Source organism: Rhinoraja longicauda, chromosome 21, assembly GCF_053455715.1.
Source record: "Rhinoraja longicauda isolate Sanriku21f chromosome 21, sRhiLon1.1, whole genome shotgun sequence".
Lineage (NCBI taxonomy): Eukaryota > Metazoa > Chordata > Chondrichthyes > Rajiformes > Arhynchobatidae > Rhinoraja > Rhinoraja longicauda.
This window is the reverse complement of record NC_135973.1, coordinates 30,086,036-30,108,500: the sequence shown is the minus strand read 5'-3', so window position 1 is coordinate 30,108,500 and position 22,465 is coordinate 30,086,036. Positions and strand designations below refer to the sequence as shown.

Here is a 22,465-nt window from a genome sequence, read left to right as displayed (position 1 = left end):
AGCGCTAATCACAGGGTTGTATTCTGCTTCACAAATTTGCTGCAGGTGACCACATTTGACTCCAGATTTGGAAGAAGTTCCCAAAGAACTGTAGGGAAACCCTTGGGAATTTGCACTACATCTCGGGGGGACTACATGGGAGAGATTGCGCAATAGTGAGTTTGTAAGACTGAAGAGTTTCACCATATGAAAGGGATTGTTCAGAGAAAGGACTACAAGATGACCAGTCTGATGTTTAGATAAATGATCACTGTTGGCTGGTGGAGGGGAGGGTGTTGGGTGTGTGGGGGGGAGGGGGGAGCAGATCAAAGGAACTGGTCATGCAGATGATCAGAGTAGAGGTGCTGATTGAGTAAAAGATTTGCCACCTTGTTAGTGAGTATTACAAGGTAAACTTTCCCATAAAAACATTGAAGCAAAACTATATTTTCAGGTCTGATGAGCAAAAAGAACTGGGGCATTTTCTCAGGATTATTTAACATTTTTAGTTTAAAAAAAAGAGTAAATATTATTTAATGGTTAAAAGACAAGACAAAGACATGGGTATGTGAAAGGCTGGTACATCTGAATGGGGCTGAGCAACAAAGGAACATTTGAAAATCTTTGCACTATGATTTTGCACATTTACATGAATATTAATTTCTAACTTCAAGTAACCCTTGCTTTCCCTCTCTGTCCCTCCCCAACCCTAGTTCTCGACTAGTTTAACTGTCCTCCTGATTAATTTTACTGATTGCATGCCTCGTTGTCACCTTCCCCTCAGCCAACAATGAACTATTCCACATTGTCTGCTTTGATCTTTCATTTTCACACTTTACACTTTCCATTTCTCTGGTCTCCCTCTCCCCCGACTCTCAGTCTGAAGAAGGGACTCCCCACCCCCCCCCGAAAAATCCCCATTCCTTTTCTCCAGAGATGCTGCCTGTCCCGCCGAGTTACTCCAGCATTTTGTTGTCTATCTTTGGTGTAAATCAGCATCTGCAGTTCCTTCCCACAGATATACTTCTGTTCCTTTCTCCTTTATCTGTGAATCCAGCTTTCCTTTGAATACATCATTGCTGTTTCTGTCTCAGTTTAACCCAACATCTGCAGTTCTTTCCAACACATGCACTATTTCGATGCTGCATCAAGTGTTGAAAAGTAACATATATTGCGCAACATGTTTAGTCTTTAATTCAATGTTGCAATGTGCTTGCTAACTTGATTCCTTGGGCACAAAATACACATAGGTGGCTTTGCTACTGTTAATGATAATAAAGGAATTGTAATATGTACTTGTTTTTGCAGATTCCTTGATTGTTGGTAGCATAGGTTCAGCTGATTCTTCACCAGATGATTCTGTTTCAAGATCTTGCATGTAAAGAAGAGATCATTAAAAATAATTGTAAATTAGCCCCTGCTCTCCCTCACTGTTCTTGCTGGGCCGCCCATTTCTGTGAAGCCCTCTCAGATTTTAGACTTCCCCGAGTACTTTGCTAACACCATTTGTTGGTTAGCCAAGAGGTCGCCTGCTTCCTTTAGATTAATGCTTCACTGTTCCACGGACCAGGATGTGGGTGACTCCACTACAGTCTTTCGTTCTGCTGTGCGACTTGCCTAACAATAACTCTTCTCGCTGATTCAAGCAGGACTCGGATGTGTTTGTGTGGGTTCGCACATTCTCCCTGTGACCTTGTGGGTTTCCTCTGGGCACGCCAGTTTCCTCCAAAGGCACGTACGTGTGTGTGTTGGTAGATTAATTGGCCGCTGTGAAAAGCCACCAATGTGAAGATGAATAGTGGAATGTGTAGGAACTGATAAGAATGTGGGGAGAATTTTGAAAAATGGGAGTAGTGTGGAATTGATGTAAACAAGTCTCGATGACTGGCACAACTTTGGGAGACTTTAAACATTAAACTTTATAGATACACCACAGGAACAGGTACTGGGGACAATTTACAATTTTACTGAAACCAATTAACCAACAAACCTGTACTTTTTTGGAGTGTGGGAGGAAATTGTGACAAGAGGAATCTGGAGCAACCGGTGAAAACTCACATGCTCACAGGGTGAACGTACAGCTCCGTACAAACAGCACCCAGAGTCAGGATCGAACCCGGGTCTCTGGCTCTGTGAGGCAGCAACTCTACCGCTGCACCACCGTGACTTTAAAAAAATTAATATCCAAAAGCACACACAACCCTGGCCACTCTTCCTCCTCTATCTTTGTTCATCTCTTTCTATTCACATTTCTTCCACCCCGATCATCTGCGACTAACAAGGCAGCCCCACCACCACTTGTGCCATTCAGTCCCTCTCTGCCCGCTCCATTTCCATTCTACTCTGATTCCTCCCCACACAGCTACTCCAGCTCAAAACATGCTTTGGTTCAATTCAATACCAAATGGTTATTGACCTATTGAAAGATTGACCTTGTTTTGTTCTCCAGATGCTGCCTGACCGGCTGAATATTTCCAGCATTTGCCTCCTTAAATCATTATCACGTACCTGGTCCCATGCTGTCGACAGAGGCCGGAGTCATTGGAGTGTACACAGGTTGAGGATTCATCGGGGACTCTCGCAAACAATGAAGGTCGATGTATTGAGGACTGGTGGCACCTGGTGGACTGCCCACAGAACTGACAGGTGAGCCAGCGTTGGAGATAACAGGCAAAGAGTTCCTTGATGTCGCTAAAGTATTCGGAGAACTGCCATGCATGGAATCAGCTGCCAAACACAACATGGAGAAAAGAAAGTGGTCATCTATCTTGACTAATCTCACCTGTTAGTTTTGTGCCCTATATTATATTTAAATGATGGATCATTAATTTTTAGGAGATGCAAATTTGAAAAAAGCAATGAGAGCAAATAGTTAATATTGACAACGGAAGCAAGAGATAGATTTTCCAAACAAGCCTCAACGTACACCTGGATAAAGGTGCTGCAGTACCTTGGTAGTACCAGAGAGGGGCAATGCTCTCAATGTTTTGTATGCACCAAATTCCCAATGTGAATGTAAAGAAAACCATGCACTATTTTTAGCACTTTTTGTATACATTTTCTGTGAATAGGTTTATTTTTGAAATGGAATAAAATCTAGAAGCAATGAACTATTTGCTAAATCATTGTTGCTTGATATACACATAGAAGGATGAGAGGGAATCTTATTGAAACATATAATATTATTAAGGGATTGGACACGTTAGAGGCAGGAAACATGTTCCCAATGTTGGGGGAGTCCAGAACCAGGGGCCACAGTTTAACAATAAGGGGTAGGCCATTTAGAACAGAGATGAGGAAAAACGTTTTCAGTCAGAGAGTTGTAAATCTGTGGAATTCTCTGCCTCAGAAGGCAGTGGAGGCCAATTCTCTGGATGCTTTCAAGAGAGAGCTAGATAGAGCTCCTAAGGGTAGCGGAGTCAAGGGATATGGGGAGAAGGCAGGAACGGGATACTGATTGTGAATGATCAGCCATGATCACATTGAATGGCGGTGCTGGCTCGAAGGGCCGAATGGCCTCCTCCTGCACCTATTGTCTATTATATGATTGATCACCTGCCATTTCATTGGTGATCGATGTGGTTAAAATCCAGCCAACTCACGATCAAAATCACCACTTTCTTTCTGCTTCACATAGGAAGTCCTGTATTTGTTGCTGTTAAAACTTGTCAACACTTGAGATGGCAGTGACAGCAATCATTGAGGTGGCTGAGGTGAAATTGGGCATGACTGCATTCACATCCCTCATTAGCCCTTTTTCTTGCTCCCACTTGAACGTGGAACTTCTTGAATAATGCCAGAAAGTGACTCACATGAGGAATGCACAGATGACGTTGGTAGCACGGTTGCAAATTCAAGATTCGATGGACTGTCATTTTGAACTGAAAAAAAGACAAAGAAATTAATTATATAAACTATCCAACATTCAAAAAATTCATTTAATATAATGAACAGGCTAAAGGTTTTTCTTCATTTAACACTGCCTTTCCTAATTTACCAAAGTATTCAGGGAAGCTGTAAGTTCTTGTTATGTTCAAGTGATGATCATAATGGCAGTAACTCAGCGGGACAGGCACCATCTCTGGAGAGAAGGAATGGGTGACGTTTCGTGTCGAGACTCTTCTTCAGACCTTCTCTCCCGAGATGCTGCCTGTCCCTCTGAGTTACTCCCAGCATTTTGTGTCTATCTTTGGTGTAAACCAGCATCTGCAGTCCCTTCACACACATCATAATGGCAGTTCTTTGCAAAGCCACCAGGTGGCTCTGCTGCTGCATTAGCAGCTTCACATCTTCACTGCCAAGCTGATAACCAGAGAGTCGTAGCACCTATTCATGTTGTCCAGGGTTGCTGCCTGACCCGCTGAGTTACTCCAGTACTTTGTCCCTTTTTTCAGGTAACCAATGGACTGCAATGCTAGTGCAGAAATCATCAGCATCGTTCCAAAAGGCAAAAGGCAGTTTAACCAGGCAGTTAAAATGTTTTTTAAAAAACTAACAAATCTACCTCTAGTTTGAATTTTTTTAAATACCTATGCCTATGAGAAATGCCCATGAATTCTCTATGAATTCATTAATAGAGGAAGAATTAGAACTTTTCTCCGTGTTGTAATTGAGATCAATGGCACACACATTGCTAGAATATTACAGGACATTCCTTGTCACGCAGGTGGCTGAGAAGGGATCTATTGGAAGTGTATAAAATCCTGAGAGGAATGGGTAGGGTGACTGCACAGAGTATTTAACCCAGGGTAGAGGAGTCAATAACCAGGGCACTTAGGTTTAAGGTGAGAGTGACAAAATGAAAGGGGGTGGTAGGTTTTTGGAATGAGTTGCCAGAGGAGGTAGTTGAGGCAGGTAGTAAAACAACATTTAAAAGACAATTGGACGGGTCCATAAATGGGAAGGGTTTAGAGGGATATGGAATAAATGTGGGCAAGTGGAACTAGTTTAGATGATGCATCTAGTTCAGCATGGATGAGTTGGGCCAAAGGGCCTGTGTTCATGCTGTTTGACTATGACAGGGGCAGCCTACTTGATGGGACAACTGCATGTGCTCATCTCCATCTAGACCCCTTCATACTTCCCTTTCGTATTGCTCAGCAGGTAACTGGGTCTGTTCCCACGCGGTATCTCTAAACTAAACTAAACAAAGCATGCATCAAGCCGTTTGTCCCAGTAAATGGTGACCTGTAAATAATCGAGGCCTATTGGACATTGCAGAATATGGAGGTTGATTATATTTAAGATACAAAAGGTTCATATACAGACCTAAAAAGTAGGTGGGTCCATTGATGACGAGCTGCGGAAGTGTGGAAATCTGAACTCCTGCAGGAGTGACAACTGTTCCATTTCTGACCGAGTCCTCTTTGTTCACTGAAACACAGAAATGCAAGAATTGTAACCTGCCTTTTCTGCCTGGGGTGGCGCAGCGATAGAACTGGCAGAGACGTGGGTGCAATCCTGACTACGGGTGCTCTCTGTGCGGAGTTTGCATGTTCTCGCTGTGACTGCATGGATTTCCTCTGGGTGCTCCGGTTTCATCCCACACACCAAAGACGTACAGGCTTGTTGGTTGATTGGCTTCAGTAAAGTTGTAAATTGTCCCTATTGTGTAGGATAGAACTAGTGTACAGGTGATCGCTGGACAACGCGGACTCGGTGGGCTGGAGGGCCAGTTTTCATATTGTAAGTCTGAAGTCTACAGTTTCTCAGTATATTCTATAAGGACAACTTTAGTTTGGACTGGATTGGGCCGGATATATCACACTGCCTGCAATCTCCACCCTTGGTTGTTTACCTGGGAAGATGGGCTCGGTCCTGGGACTCAGTGCCATGGTGTGATGAGACTTCATACAGAGTACAACTGAAGCCTTCAACTGGAGGGAATGTAAGTTTGTCTCCCTGACCAAAATCCCAGACCACTGGTGAATTTGTATGGAGTTTGCCTGTTCTCCCTGTGACTGTATTGGTTTTATTCGGGTTCTCCATAAAGACAGGGATTGGCAACTGTAAATTGTCTCTAGAACGTAGATGAGAAGTAGAACCAAGGGGGAGAATGTACGGTTAGCCAAAATGGAAGCTTGATGGTTAGCATGGACTTGTTGGGCTGAAGGGCCTGTTTTCTGTGCTATATTACTCTGCGACCATGTCTTTTTCACAATATGATAAAACCCATTAAAACACTGAGAAATAATTAAGAATAACTAATTAAAAACAGATACACAATATATAACTCACTTCTCTCCTCTTAATATTCAAACCCAGTTATATCCACTCAGATGAACGGAGTGGATGAATCCAGCACCAGGGTCTGGTAGAGTAGCATGCGAGAGGCATTCCCCACAAATCCCTGTGAATCTCAACACAGTGGGACTCTGTGGAGTTCAGTGATGGAACAGCAGAGTGGTGAGAGGTCAGGAACCTTGCTATGAGAGTCACCTTTGGAACCACTGACCACAGCCATCCCATTTCAATTACTTTTCCTGACCTACATCCATTCCTATCTCTAAAACCCAAATGCCACATGTTTCTCTAACAGAAGGAAGTGTTGCGTTATCTCAGCCAGAAGGTGGGCACAAAAAGCTGGAGTAACTCAGCTGCAGCATCTCTGGAGAAAAGGAATGGGTGACGTTTCGGGTCGAGACCCTTCTTCGGACTAGTTAGGGAGTAGGGAAACGAGAGATATAGACAATGATGTAGAGAGATAAAGAACCATGAATAAAAGATATGCAAAAAAATAACGATGCTAAAGGAAACAGGCCACTGTTGGCTGTTTTCTCAGCGGGTGCTGTTTTCACACTGGCCAGAAGGTGGTGCACACGTGCAAAGTGGAACGCCAAAGAAAATCAAAACACAACTGCAGATGATAAAAATCTGAAAGAAGAAACAGAAACTGCTGGAGACACCCAGTGGGCCAGGCAACATCCATGGAAAGAGAAACAGAAGCAACATTTCAGGTTGGAAATCCTTTGTCAGAACTTTGTCAATTCTCTGAGCCGACATTTCAGGTTTTCAGCACATCAAGCAGCACGTCCCATTACAATCAAGGGTTCATTGAACAGTGATCTCGAGTGTCAATCTGATTGCAACCTTGTGCCATCACTGCTATGTTCCATCAACATACCCATACAGGCAACAACAACTTGCAATGGATAGCACCTTTGATGTACTGAACAGTCCCGATATGTTTCACAGGAGGTATCATGCCATTAAAATTCATATGGGATATTGAGGCAGGTAACCAGAAATTTGGGCAAAGAAATAGGCTTGAAATTTTAGATCTATTTTCAAAGTACTCTCCTTTGAACAAGAGGCTCAAATTCTTGCAACCACCCCAAGAATGTCAGACTGTCAGAGTCTGAAGAAGGGTCTCGGCCCGAAACGTCACCCATTCCTTCTCTCCAGAGATGCTGCCTGACCCGCTAAGTTACTCCAGCATTCTGTGTCTATCAAGAATGTCAGACTCTTGATTGAAAAAAAGAGCAATCCAAAATTAGTTGGAGGCAATTTTACATGGATATGCACGAAATGGAGGAATATGGATCACACACAGACAAAGGAGATTAGTTTAACCTGGCATAATGGTTGGCACGGACATTGTGGGCTGTGCTGTGCTGCTCTATGCTCTATGACAGATCACATTCATCAATGAAGATGCAGTATTACAAACCTGGGAAAACATGTGAGTTTGATCCAAACTGTGAGACATGATTCATGAGTTCTTTCAGATGGTTGATTTCTGAGGAGCAGGTGACTGGGGAATGAACATCCTGCATCTTTGGACAATGTTCTCGGGAAGCAACTGGATTCTCCTCACCTGAAACAAAGATCAAATGTAGTGTTGCAGATCTCACTGTTTGCCATTACAAGCTGTAGGTTTTTAAGTAGCTGCTCAATCATTCCTTCTGCACCATTGAAGTACTAAACTGCTGAATAACTGATACAGAAATGTTCTGTTTAGAAGCAGTTCTGTTTGGAAGCAGTTTGGAAGAGATATGTGAATTGGTCAAGAGGCATTTCTAAGTAAAATGCTTTACAGTCGGTTCCGGATACCAGGCTTGCTGTTCTGCATGTAAACCATCTGCGAGCCAGCAAGGACTGAATTAAGCATTTTCTTTGTGAATTATTTTCTGCCTAGCATTAATAAAATATGATGCCAACCTTTTAAATTATGTACCTTGCTGCAACTTTTGTTTTTGCAAAGGATGGGTTTTATGGAGCAGGGAATTACAAAGGAGGCCAGTGTGAGCCACTGATGCAAGTTCCTCACCTCTTCTCAATTGTTTGGGCCTTGCAGCTTGATCCTGGGACACGACTCTCTGTGCTCTGTCATCACCATCAGCAGCTGGTAGAAAAGAAGATGCACAATTTAGTGCGGGTCTGTTAGTCAGCAAAGGATAGCGACACCAGTTGATCTGTGAACCTTAGCCTAGTAGGTTTGGGCGGCACAGTGGCGCAGCGGTAGAGATACTGCCTTACAGCGTCAGAGACCCTGACTATGGGTGCCGTTCGAACAGAGTTTGCACGTTCTCCCTATGACCTTGTGGGTTTTCTCCGGGTGCTCCGGTTTCCTCCCTCATTCCAAAGACGTGCGGGTTTGTAGGTTACTCGGCTTCTGTAAATTGCCTCCAGTGTCTGTGATAGTACTAGTGTACGGACGATCGTTGATCAGCACAGACTCTATGGGCTGAAGGGACTGTTTCCACGCTGTATCTCTAAACTAAACTAAACCAGACTAAACTAGTAGCCGAGGCCCCTGGATACCAACAGCACAGTGGGAACAGAGCAAGTAAACCATGCAGTTCCCAGTGTAGTTGGATGCCATTGCAATCCCGGAGGTATTTTAACTGGAGTCTGCATCGGAAGCCCTGTATGGGAAGGACAAAGATTCTCCAGCTGTAAGAGGAACCATGAGGTACCGTTCCCACCTTCCATGAGCTCCACCCCGCTGCCATTGACCAACAAGCCGGCAAGGGTCCTCCGTCACCAACCTACATCTCCGCCATACCCACTTCCTGCACTTTCCAGACAGGCTGTTGCAGCACTCTTTCAGGACACCTCAAAGTTAAAAGACCCGAGACAGGCCCTGGAGCCACAACCCCACCCACATCCCTAATCGTCCCCCGACCCACTGTGCTTATTCATGTCCCTCCTAATCCACCTCTTGGTGGCTTAAACTAGAACCGCAGTGACACATCCCATTGCTGGGTTTCCCGTGAACCTTAACCACTGTCCCTTCACTGTGTGAAAGCAAAGCATTTTAAAAAAATGTACAAGATATGGAAAAAACACAATTTTTTTTGAAGAAAGAGGAAGAAAACAAACCACAAGTTGCGACTTCTTGTCCTGAAACCGGAAGTCAACTTTCTATTAATGGAATCTTCAGTTGAGTTTGTTAAAAGAATAGAAAAACAAGGAACTACAGGTGCTAGCTTAACAAAAAAAAAGGCACAAAGTGCTGGAGTAACACGGCAAGTCAGGTAGCATATTTGGAGAACGTGGATAGGTGATGTGTTGGACTGGGACCCTTCTTCAGACTGATAAATGGATAGGTAACATTTTGGATCAGTACTCATCTTTAGACTGATGAAGAGTCCCTATTTGTTCTCCGGAGATGCAGCCTAATCTGCTGAGGTACTCCAGCACTTTGTGTTTTTTTTTTGCTAAAACAATATTTGGGCTCCCCCACTTCTTGACTGCCCTCCCCATTCATCAAAATGTCCGTTCCCACGTACAACCTCTGGACTACTTTATATGATCTCACGCCATCAAGGATGAACGGTGTTAAATTACCGACTCACCTCTCTTCCTGTTTTTAGCTTTGGTGCAGGATGGCGTAACGAAATTCTGGCAGGTAGTTTCATTGTCTGTTGAAGACGAGTTGTGGCCTGAAATTAAAAGATTCATCGCCATGTTTTAATACAAAATCTGTCAATGAGTTCTATCCTCATTGTAATAAACTGCACGAGGCCATATTCCAAGAAAATAATCTTATTTCTCCCCATGAAATATAAAATCAATGAGTTCTACACAGACCTATAATCAGAATACATATACTTCTGAAGTATGTCTGAAGAAGGGTCTCACCCCGAAACATCACCTATTCCTTTTCTCCAGAGATGCTGCCTGACCCGTTGAGTTACTCCTGCATTTTGTGTCTATCTTTGGTGTAAATCAGCATCTGCAGTTCCTTCCCACAGATATACTTCTGTTCCTTTCTCCTTTATCTGTGAATCCAGCTTTCCTTTGAATACATCATTGCTGTTTGCTTTAATTCGTATGGGAAGTAGACAATATTCTAGCCAAATCCCAGGGAAAGAGGTTTTTCCTGAATTCCCTGATGAGTGTATTAGTGACCATATTGTATTTTCCAACAGCAGTTTAGATTTTTTTTTTAGATTTAGAGATACAGCACAGAAACAGGCCCTTCGGCCCACCGGGTCTGCGCTGCCCAACGATCCCCGCACACTAACACTAGGGATAATTTTTACATTTGCCCAGCCAATTAACCTACATACCTGTACGTCTTTGGAATGTGGGAGGAAACCGAAGATCTCAGAGAAAACTGGTCCAGTTCTGGAAAATCTGCATCTCTGACGGCCAACAGCAAGTGGAATGATCAACTGAAAGACACAAATTGCTGGAGTAACTCAGCGGGTCAGGTAGCATCCTTGGAGAACATGGGTAGGTGACGTTTGGGGTCGGGATCTGAATGTCACCTAACCATGTTCTCCAGGGATGCTGACTGACCTGCTGAGTTACTCCAGCATTTTGTGTCCATCCTTGGTAAACCAGCATCTGCAGTTCCATATTTCTACATGATCAGCTGAAATCTCTTTTCAAAAGTAGTGACCATCCTGCTTCCCGGACCCACCCACTGGAACTGAATACCCTGGTGAATACTTTACACTAAACCCATTTATAGTTTGCTTGGTTGTCCAGCTCTGTTGTGAACGCTAAAAGAAAGCAGGTGTGCCCTCTACACCAATACAATCATGAAAGCAGGTGTGCCCTCTACACCAATACAATCATGAAAGCAGGTGACCAAATAACCTTTATGCTTCTCTTCAACCTCTGCTATCAATGGGTAATAGCGGAAGTAGGGAACCAAGCAGAGAAGGCAATTTTTTTAAGTCACCTGCATCCTTTCAAGGGAACTGGAATTTCTGCCGTGACAACTTGGCGTGCTCTTCCTCAGCAATGAGCTCAGGAGGAGGACCGCTTGAAATTGATACTGGAGAACTGTGAATGTGAACTAAAGCATCAGAGGTGATCCCTGATATTCTCAAGCAAGAAAGAGGAAGTCTGTAATCTTTCCCTGCCTCCCTTTGCAGCCTGGGATTAACCCCCAAACCAGGTGAATCTCATCATGAAATTTATGAATGTTTAAATAAGTTAAATTAAGCACAAAAACTACATTCTGTTAACATCCGAAATGAAAAGTGTCTTAATTGTTTGTCAACTATTATAAAGTAACAATGACATAGCCTATGGGATGACCAAGATTGAGCATATGCTAAGATCTCGAGTCCACTTTGAGAAGGATCTTGCAGTGGTGTAACCCCTTAGTTATTACATACGGTTTATGCACCTGTACACCCCTTATTCGTTAAGGAACTTACAAGTGATGTTGCTTAATGGAGTGTGTCTAACCGAGATTTCTTCACCTACAAAAGGGATAAAGGAGGTTAACGATAAAAAAACATCCGATAAAAAACTCTTCAAAGTTCAAATGGGAAATTTGGTGACAGTCATTCTCAGGCTGATTTTTTCCTTGGATCTCATGATGTCTCACTCCAGGATTGTTGATGGAGGTGGAGAGGACAGCTTGTCTACCTGGATATTGACCTGGTGTGCCACCAATTCCATAAAATGCTAATGGGACCTTAACGATGAAGCCTACTGTATGCAGCATCGGGGCAGAGTGTACACTGGTGCAACTGGGCACCATTTTGTGATTTCACTCAATTTAATTTAATTTAGTTTTGAGATGCCAGTGTGGAAACAAGCCCTTCGGCCCAACGAGTCCGCACCGACCAATGATCCCCGCTCATTTACACTATCCTACACGCGCTAGGGACAATTTATATTTATACCAAGCCAATTAACCCACAAACCTGTACGTCTTTGGAGTGTGGGAAGAAACCAAGTATCTCGGAGAAAACCCACGCGGTCACGGGGAGAAGGTATAAACTCCGTACAGACAGCGCCTGTAGTCGGGATTGAACCCGGGTCTCTGGCGCTTTAAGGCAGCAACTCTACCGCTGTGCTACCGTGCTGCCCTTAAAGCGCCAATTTGCAATAATTCAATCTACTGGGACACACGGAGTTCAATGAAAAGTTGTTGAAAAGACCCAAATGAAAATCAGGCACATGATGAAGTAATAGATTATATTTAATTGCTTATTTCAAAATTTGGTAATTACTTTTAATCGGAAATATTAGTTTTGGTACTCAAAACATTTTCAGTCCAGTCCTGCATGCTAGGCTCATTTACAATATTGCACTGTGTACCAATTTGTAGCATGATACAGGGAGCAAGGGTGATCGCACTGGAGCCATGCTCCCTCCAATCATCCCAGCATGCTGTGGGAGAAGGCTCGGCAGGAAGTCCAGTGGACAGAACATCAGATTCAATATTTTCATTTCTTTGAGACAAAGGCTACAATTCTGTCTTGCAGTTAAAATACAGATTTTAGACTTTAGAGATACAGGGTTGAAACAGGCCCTTCGGCCTACCGAGTCTGCACTGACCAATGATCACCCACCGTACACTAGCACTATCCTACATACAGCGGACAATTCACAACGTTTTCGAAGCCAATTAACCTACAAATTTGTGGAGTGTGGGAGGAAATCAAAGCACCCGGTAAAAACACACACTGTCATATACAAACACACACTAGAATATACAAACTCCATACAGACAGCACACGTAGTCAGGATCAAACCCGGGTCTCTGGTGCTGCAAGGCAGCAACTCTACCATTGTGCCACCCCAGTGAAAATAAACGTACCAAAATACTGCTCCAGTGCTATTGTGTTAGATGGCCGTGGATCCTGTAAGTACTTTAAGATGCCGTCTGTATAATAAGGAGAGGGCAGATTTGTTAGGCAGGTGGCAGAAACGGCACCATAATTAATCAATTCATTCTTATTAGAATAATTTCTTAGGAGAGACTCAGTCAAAATGATAACACTTACCAATTCTGTTTTCGTATTCACAATTTATATTTATCTCACATAAATCTTCTAAAAGTTCAGAATGGTTATCATCAAAACCTTAAATGGATGAGAGAAACAACATTCAGACTTGTATGTGTCAAGATAAAGTCTTGTACTTGCAAGAGAAGAAGTCACGGTAGGAGCAGGAGTAGGCCACCTGGCCCCTCAGTCCCACCTCACCTTCCAACACGACCATGCGTGCTCTGATCCAGGCCTCCCTCCTTAAAAATACACCCGCTTCTTTAATTTCTATGATCCATATTCCTCCAGAGTAGAAGATTCCAGGCATTCCCACCCACAGCAAAACGCTATACCTTTGCACCTCAGTTTTAAATGACTGTTCCTTTGTCTTGTAACTGTGTTATCTCATTTGAAGAGAACAGAAAGTGCTGCAGGGACTCAGTGGGTTGCATAGCATCTGTGGAGGGAATGATCTGACATTGTTTCAGGCTGCTCAAGATTCCTGCATCTGCAGTTTCTTGTGTCCTCCTCCTATTTGAGGGTCTCCTACAACTAGAAACACCCCAGAATCTACTCTCTGCAATGTCCCCTTAGTTTAGAGATACAGCGCAGAAACAGGCCCTTCGGCCCACCGGGTCCGCGCCGACCAGCGATCCACGTACATTAACACTATCCTTCCTACACACAATGGGGACAACTTTTCTTTACATTTACCAAGTCAATTAACCTGCAAACCTGTACGTCTTTGGAGTGTGGGAGAAAACCGAAGATCTCGGAGAAAACCCACGCAGGTCACGGGGAGAACGTACAAACTCCGTACAGACAGCACCCGTAGTCGGGATGGAACCCGGGTCTCCAGTGCTGCAAGCACTGTAAGGCAGCAACTACCGCTGCGCCACCGTGCCACACATATATAGGCTCTTATATGTATCAATTTGATCACTCCTCATTCCTCTAAACTCCAAAGAGTACAGATCCAACTTTAGCTATTCATGATAGGACAACAATCTAATTAGAAATATTAGCCAAGTTAGTCCCTTAAACTATTACATCTTCTAGTTGCAGGGGCATCTTCTTTTTCATTGAATGTCAGTTATGCATGAGAGAAAGAAGGTTAAACATTACCACCAGTCAAAGAAATACATAGGGTGTGGATTGATCCAAGTAGAGAATGAGATTGAGTCAAACTGCATTAAAGAAAGAAAGTCATGAGATCACCCACTCCTACTGTAAATTCATCACCCAATATCTTTACTGCTGCAGCAGCTTGGTTTGCGATTATTTCTACCGCAGAGAACATAGACTTTTGCCTTGTGTATAATTTAACTGCCACATCTGCGCAGTGATCCTGATGGGAATGAGAAGACTTGCTAGCGTCTGAGTGCAACCTCATGGGTCTGACATCGTAAATGAACCCACGCAATGGATAGCAGAATTCAATGGTGCTCCTCTTTTTCACCTTCCCCTTGCTTCTTTGCTTCCTTCTATTCTTGCACGGCCCACACAGGCCCCCAGTCAGTTCATCTGTCCCTGAATGCTAGTACGTCTTATTGAAAACTACAAGATCCTAAGGGGACATGACAGTGTAGATGCTGAGATGTTTTCCTGACCATCCCGAGTATCATGGTCTCTTTGGCTTCTTGCTATTTTGCAGCTGATTCCTGTGTAAATATTGAGGGGATTTTCCTCTTGCGCCTTTTACATTATAAGTTTTTGACTCCCCTCACCCCCATCCTACTTGCCTTCAGCCGCAGAAAGTTCCTCTAAGCTTCTTGCTGTCACTTGTCTCACCAAATCACCTTTTGTGTGGGTCTGAAGGAGTGTTGATTTACTGCTGGACTCGAGAGCATGCACGTGAGCAAATTCCTAGCGTGCATAGTTTTGATGGAACAGATAGCCACCATGATTGTGGTGGTGGGAATGGACACTGACTTCAGAAACTCCAGTCCATCGACTTTCATGGGGAACAGTGAACATCTTGTGTGTGGTGATACATCCATCAGAACAGTGCTGACTCCTGCATTATGGCATTAAGAGCAACTTGGAGTATTTGTTCTTGCAGATGAAATGAAAGGCCACTCAGATAAAGAGAAGTGCATCAGTACCAAATGCACTCCTCCAAAACATATCTTGCGTCTCCTATATCCTGGACACACACGAGTGGCCCCCTAATTGGCTTCCTGTGTATGGCATCTCTGCAGCTAAATTAGTCATTTGAATTCAAATAGTTTCGTTTCGTTTATTATTGTCACATGTACTGAGGTGCAGTGAAAAGCTTTTGTTGTCTGCTATCTAGTCAAAGAAAAGACTATACATGATTACAATCAAGCCGTCCACAGCGTACAGATAAAGGATAAACGGTACAACATTTAGTGAAAGATATAGTCCGACAAAGTCCGATCAAGTCCAATTCAGTCAGAAGAAAGGTCTCGACCCGAAACGTCACCCATCCTTTTTCTCCAGAGATGCTGCCTGACCCGCTGAGTTACTTTGTGTCTAATGTCCAATTAAAGATAGTTCGAACGGTCTCCAATAAGGTGGAAGGGATTAAGGAAACAAATTAAGGGAAATTTGAGGCCTACAGTACACAGCAGAGCATTTGCAAACCAGACAAAATCTTAAAAGAATCTTTCGTGTCAACTTTCATGTTTAGTCTTAGAACAGCATCGCAGAACATGAACAAATTATTTAAGCAATGCCCAAAGATGTATTTCTCTGATTACTGCTCTGCATGCAGTCATAGGTACCTGTTCCAACAGCTGCTTCTCCATTCTGAATGCAGGTGCCAGGCATTGGCATCTGGCCATCTTGTAACAAAGTCAAGTAGCTGAGGTTTTTCACTGCTGGTTGGTCGATGGTGTAGCTTTGATTTCTCATGACTGGAAATTTAAAAAAAACAAATGCACAGATCTGAAAAGCATGCTCCAAAATATCAATGCTTCCACACCACTTGCCAATCGCTTGCTTTCAACTTGGGTATGATATTGGGAATTTGGAGAACTAAAACTCTTCATATGTGCAAGAAAAATATTTGTCAAAAATTAGGTTGTTTAAATACTTGGATGCGATGCAAAGGGGCAAAAGTTTGTTGAAGTGAAACTGAAAGTCATCAGGCAAAATTTTCATGACGCCCAAACCAAACATCCAGGCGTATTTTTCTGAATGCTGAACAAAGAGATCTGCAAATTCAAAATCCATCAACACGATGCTGACAATACTGTTCAAACATGTTCTGGGCTTATCTCATTCTCATTTATGAAACTCACAATTGACTTTTTGATCAATTTAAATGAATTGTTTGAAAGATACAGTAAGGAAACAGGCCCTTTGGCCCACCGAGTCCACACCGACTATCAATCACCCATTCACACCAGCTTGGTGTTATCCCACATTCCACACTCCTTTATTTACACACCAGGGGCATTTTACAGAGGCCAATTAACCTATAAACCTACATTGTATGGAATTTTGCACCTTCTCCCTGTGACCTGGGCATGAGTTTCGTCCCACACTCTAAAGACGTACAGGTTTGTAGGTTAATTAGCTTTGGTTAAATTGTAAATTAGTTTAGCTGGAAACCGGAGCTCCCGGCAGAAACCCACGAGGTCACAGGGAGAATGTGCAAATTCCATACAAACAGCACGCGAGGTCGGAGTCAAAGCCGGGTCTCTGGCACCATGAGGCAGCAGATCTACCAGCTGAGCCACTGTAACTCCAGTTGTGGGTTTTCCTCAGTGTCTGAGCCGCAAGGCTGTAGACTGGAAATGATCAGAGGAAGTTTTAAACCAAGGACATTCGACAGAATGGTGCATACAATTATTGTGCATAGTTCTGGTCGTCCCGTTATAGGAATGTTGTGGATGCTTTGAAGGATGTAGAAGGTTTACTAGGGTGCTGCCTGGATTAGAGAATGGACAAACCTGGAGTGATTTCTTTGGAGCATCAGGGGCTGCAGGGAGGCCTGACTGAAGTTTATAAAATTATGAGAGGCAAAGAGAGGGTAGACAGTCAGAATCTTTCTCCCAGAATGGAAATGTCAAATAATCGAGGGAATAGCTTTAAGGTCAGAGGAGACAGTTATTTTTTTACATGCAGAATGGTAGGTACCTGGAACACACCGCCAGAGGTGGTGGTGGAAGCAGAGTTTATAGTAGCATAGAGGCTTTAGATATACACATGAATATACAGGGGATGGAAGGATATGGATCATGTAGGCAGAAGGAATTAGTTTAATTTGGCATCAAGCTCAACATAGACATCATGGACTGAAAGGTCTGTATGTGTGTAGGAAAGAACTATTGAAGATAGACACAAAATGCTGGAGTAATTACTGGAGCAGGTAAAAGGTCTGTACGTGTGCTGTACTGTTCTGTTTAATTTAATATTCTCCAGTGGAACACGTTAACAACAATGTCACACTGCACTCTACAGTTCTTCAATCTACTTACTTCCATCTAGTTACTGCAGTTGGAGTTTCATCAGCTAATTGCCAGATTCTCCTAATTTCAGTTGCATGGAAAACATGGTCAAAAATGAACTCAACTTGCATTGTCCACACCCTCTACATGATAAACGCTGGAGGAGAACTGTACTGGTTACATGGATAATATGGCGTTGCAACTCAACCTGAATTAACAGCGACGTGATTATTTTAGAGTGGATTAAGGTATCAAAATGTCACTTCATTGTAAAACAATTGGTCTCCATGTTATCCTCGAGTACTATTTATATAACCACAGGACCTTAAGGTAGTCATACTATCCTTATTACCATTTCTTCCATTAAATTGGCTTTCGGGAGGGTAATACTGTTCAAACAAGCCTAATGATGTCTCCCTGGGTTCTTCACCTCAACAATACACTTCAAAGAAAGTGCGTAAGAACAAAAAAAAAATTACACTACCAGTCCAAGACAAATCAGACACAAATTTCGGCTTCCCTCTCAAATTTCCAACTGACCGGTGACAGAGCACAACTCGGTGAGATACAAAAACAATCTGGGTTTTGCATCTTTTGCACTGGGACGATGCATAGTAGCGGCTCTCAATGGGTTGAAATTGAAATATTTAGAATAAAGAGAAACAAAAACTTGAAATGTAGGAAATCGGACATAAAACGCCCAAAAATCAGAAAATATGAAATGAGCTTCAAAAAAGATAGTACACTGCTTAACAAAAATTATTTTGCAGAGTGACACAATTTTACCTGCTTTATTGTGTGTTAGATACAGTGATGAAAATAACCATGGCCACAATTAAATAGAGAAATGAATCCCAGCGTTGCTTCATATGTGCGTTATATACAAATATTTCAATCATTCACTGGCTATAATAGTTCATAGGCATTGCTAACAGCAGTCAGCAATATTCATTTTGTCCTTTAAGGGCAAATGTGAGTATTGTGGAATATTTGTTTAATTAGACCTTGGATGCCTTAGGTGCCTTTAATTCCAGTTTTGAGTTACAGACCTGTTGAGAACTATAGGTAACCATATAACAATTACAGCACGGAAACAGGCCAGTTTGGCCCTTCTAGTCCATGCCGAACACTTTATCCGACCTAGTCCCATCTACCTGCTCTCAGACCATAACCCTCCAATCCCTTCCCATCCATATACCTATCTAATTTACTCTTAAATAATAAAATCGAGCCTGCCTCCAACACTTCCACCGGAAGCTCATTCCATACAGCCACCACCCTCTGAGTAAAAAAGTTACCCCTCATGTTACCCCTAAACTTTTGTCCCTTAATTCTGAAGTTATGTCCCCTTGTTTGAATCTTCCCCACTCTCAAAGGGAAAAGCTTACCCACGTCAACTGTCCGTCCCTCTTAAAATTTTAAAGACCTCTATCAAGTCCCCCCTTAACCTTCTGCGCTCCAAAGAATAAAGACCCAACCTGTTCAATCTCTCTCTGTAGCTTAAGTGCTGAAACTCAGGCAACATTCTAGTAAATCTCCTCTGTACTCTCTCTATTTTGTTGACATCCTTCCTATATTTTGGCGACCAGAACTGCACACCATATTCCAGATTCGGCCTCACCAATGCCTTGTACAATTTTAACATTACGTCCCAACTTCTATATTCGATGCTCTGATTTATAAAGGCAAGCATACCAAACGCCTTCTTCACCACCCTATCCACATGAGATTCCACCTTCAGGGAACAATGCACAGTTATTCCCAGATCCCTCTGTTCCTCTGCATTCCTCAATTCCCTACCATTTACCCTGTACGTCCTATTTTGATTTGTCCTACCAAAATGCAGCACCTCACACTTATCAGCATTAAACTCCATCTGCCATCTTTCAGCCCACCCTTCCAAAAGGCCCAAGTCTCTCTGTAGACTTTGAAAATCTACTTCATTATTAACTACACCACCTATCTTAGTATCATCTGCATACTTACTAATCCAATTTGCCACACCATCATCCAGATCATTGATGTAAATGACAAACAACAGCGGACCCAACACAGATCCTTGGGGTACTCCACTAGACACTGGCCTCCAACCTGACATACAGTTGTCAACCATTACCCTCTGGTATCTCCCATTCAGCCATTGTTGAATCCATCTTGCAACTTCACTATTAATACCCAACGATTCAACATTCTTAATCAACCTTCCATGTGGAACTTTGTCAAATGCCTTACTGAAGTCCATATAGACAACATCCACAGCCTTGCCCTCATCAATTTCCCTGGTAACCACTTCAAAAAATTCAAGAAGATTAGTCAAACATGACCTTCCAGGCACAAATCCATGTTGACTGTTCCTAATCAGGCCTTGTTTATCCATATGTTTATATATATTGTCCCTAAGTATCTTTTCCATTAATTTTCCCACCACAGACGTCAAATTAACAGGTCTATAATTGCTAGGTTTACTTTTAGAACCTTTTTTAAACAAGGGAACAACATGCGCAATGCGCCAATCTTATGGATAAGAGGGGATTGGAGGGTTATGGTCTGAGAGCAGGTAGATGAGACTAGGTCAGAGAGAGAGGTCGGCATGGACTGGTAGGGCCTGTTTCCGTGCTGTAGTTGTTATATGGTTATATGGTTATATGGTTACAGGGACATGAAACGTAACAACACAACAAGTAAACATTCTGTTAACTTGTCTTTTAAACTAATAATTTTATGTAAACCAAACTCTGAGAGAGCAAGCCAAAGTAACCTCAGTGCACATTTCATTGTGGTTCAGTGCTGAGGCCGGGTTGGTGTTTGGATCGTGCGGGTGGTTCAAGAGTTAGATGGTTGATGGGTGGAGGCTGTTCTTGAACCTGGAGTTAGCGGTTTTCAGGTTCCTGTAACCTCTTTACAATGGTGGCAGTGCGATTGAGAGCATGGACAGGATGGTGTGGGTCTTTGATGATATTAGCCTCCTCATTGAGGCAGCAGGGCCTCATGGAGATCTCTTTAATGGTGGGGAGGTTGATGCACATGATGGACTGGGCAATGTGCACAACTTCTTGTTGCCTCCTTCATTCCTGAGCATTTGAATCACTGAACCAGGCTGTGATACAACCAGACAGTATGCTGTCCACTTGAAGAAGTTTGATATTGTATTGGGCGACAAGCCAAAGCCTCTCAAACGTCCGAGAAAGGCGTGGGCAAGTATTCTTTCTCACAAACGGGTCTGAGTCAGCAGCACTAACCGATGTGCCACGATGCACTCCATCTGGAGGTCTAGAGAACAACAAGCAGGATAACAACAGACTGCAAGAGGAGATAGTAGGTTGCCACACTGGGAAAACAAGTAAAACCGATCAGTGTGGTGTGCAAAGTTCCCATACAGCGTGCAGAAACAATAAGCCCCAAATATATATGTGCACAAAACTTTGAAAATGAAACCCTGCAAGCAAGTCCCATGGTGGATTGTGTAACTTTATTGCAACTTCATCAATTTTACCACTAATTCCCATCCTGCTCTTAAATATACTTGGACCATCTCCAACATCTCCCTACCGTTTCTGGATCTCACCATCTCCATCGCAGGAGACAGACTAGTGACTGACATCTATTACAAAGCCACTGACTCCCATAGCTATCTGGACTACACTTCATCCCATCCTGTTTCCTGTAAAGACTCTATCCCCTACTCCCAATTCCTCCGTCTACGCCACATCTGCGCCCAGGATGAGGTGTTCCATACAAGGGCATCAGAGATGTCCTCATTCTTTAGGAAACGGGGTTTCCCCTCTTCCATTATAAATGAGGATCTCACTAGGGTCTCCTGAATATCCCGTAGCTTCGTTCTTGCTCCCCCTCCCCCCATTCGTAACAAGGACAGAGTCCCCCTTGTCCTCACCTTCCACCCCATCAGCCATCGCACACAACAAATTATCCTCCAACATTTCCGCCACCTCCAACGGGATCCCACTACTGGCCACATCTTCCCATCTCCACCCCTTTCTGCTTTCCGCAGAGACTGTTCCCTCCGAAACTCCCTGATCCACTCGTCCCTTCCTACCCAAACTATCCCCTCCCCAGGTACTTTCCCCTGCAACTGCAGGAGATGCAACACCTGTCCCTTTACCTCCCCCTTCAACTCTATCCAAGGATCCAAACCATCTTTCCAGGTGAGGCAGAGATTCACCTGCACGTACTGCAACCTCATCTATTGTATCCGCTGTTCCAGATGTCAACTTCTCTACATCGGCGAGACCAAGAACAGGCTCGGCGATCGTTTCGCTGAACACCTCCGCTCAGTCCGTCTCAACCAACCTGATCTCCCGGAGGCTCAGCATTTCAACTCCCCCTCCCATTCCCAATCTGACCTTTCTGTCCTGGGCCTCCTCCATTGTCAGAGTGAGGCCCAGCGCAGATTGGAGGAACAGCACCTCAAATTTCGCTTGGGCAGTTTACACCCCAGGGGTATGAACATTAACCTCTCCCACTTCAGGTAGTCCCTACTTCCCCTCTCTATCCCCTCCCCCTTCCAGGTTCTCCCACTAGCCTTCCTGTCACCGACTACATTCTATCTCTGTTCCGCCACCTCCCCTGACATCGGTCTGAAGAAGGGTCTCGACCCGAAACGTCACCCATTCCTTCTCTCCTGATATGTTGCCTGACCCGCTGTTACTCCAGCATTTTGTGTCTACCTTCGATTTAAACCAGCATCTGCAGATTTTTTTCCTACATACCTTGTGTAACTTTAATCCTGCAACAGTTTAATGGTCTATGTCCTGAAAACCATGTGAGCACAACATTTCAAACTTTCAACACAAACTTTCAAAAGGTCATGTTCGTAAAGAAAAGTAATTGGATTTTTTTTAAAAAGGTGGGGTGCAGATAAAAATG

At 43.4% G+C, this 22,465-nt stretch overlaps 1 protein-coding gene across 1 annotated transcript in view; it reads right to left on the bottom strand.

Annotated features, from left to right (window-relative positions):
• Nucleotides 1-22,465, bottom strand: part of ciita (class II, major histocompatibility complex, transactivator) — an 81,995-nt gene that overhangs the window by 19,860 nt on the left and 39,670 nt on the right. The window contains exons 3-13 of the mRNA XM_078417492.1: nucleotides 15,911-16,042; nucleotides 13,182-13,259; nucleotides 12,995-13,060; nucleotides 11,601-11,645; nucleotides 9,780-9,866; nucleotides 8,249-8,323; nucleotides 7,649-7,795; nucleotides 5,248-5,352; nucleotides 3,792-3,860; nucleotides 2,488-2,706; nucleotides 1,276-1,350 (exon numbers count right to left, since the gene is read on the bottom strand). Of these exons, the coding sequence (XP_078273618.1) occupies nucleotides 1,276-1,350; nucleotides 2,488-2,706; nucleotides 3,792-3,860; nucleotides 5,248-5,352; nucleotides 7,649-7,795; nucleotides 8,249-8,323; nucleotides 9,780-9,866; nucleotides 11,601-11,645; nucleotides 12,995-13,060; nucleotides 13,182-13,259; nucleotides 15,911-16,042 (1,098 nt within the window). The remainder of the gene's footprint in view (nucleotides 1-1,275; nucleotides 1,351-2,487; nucleotides 2,707-3,791; nucleotides 3,861-5,247; nucleotides 5,353-7,648; nucleotides 7,796-8,248; nucleotides 8,324-9,779; nucleotides 9,867-11,600; nucleotides 11,646-12,994; nucleotides 13,061-13,181; nucleotides 13,260-15,910; nucleotides 16,043-22,465) is intronic.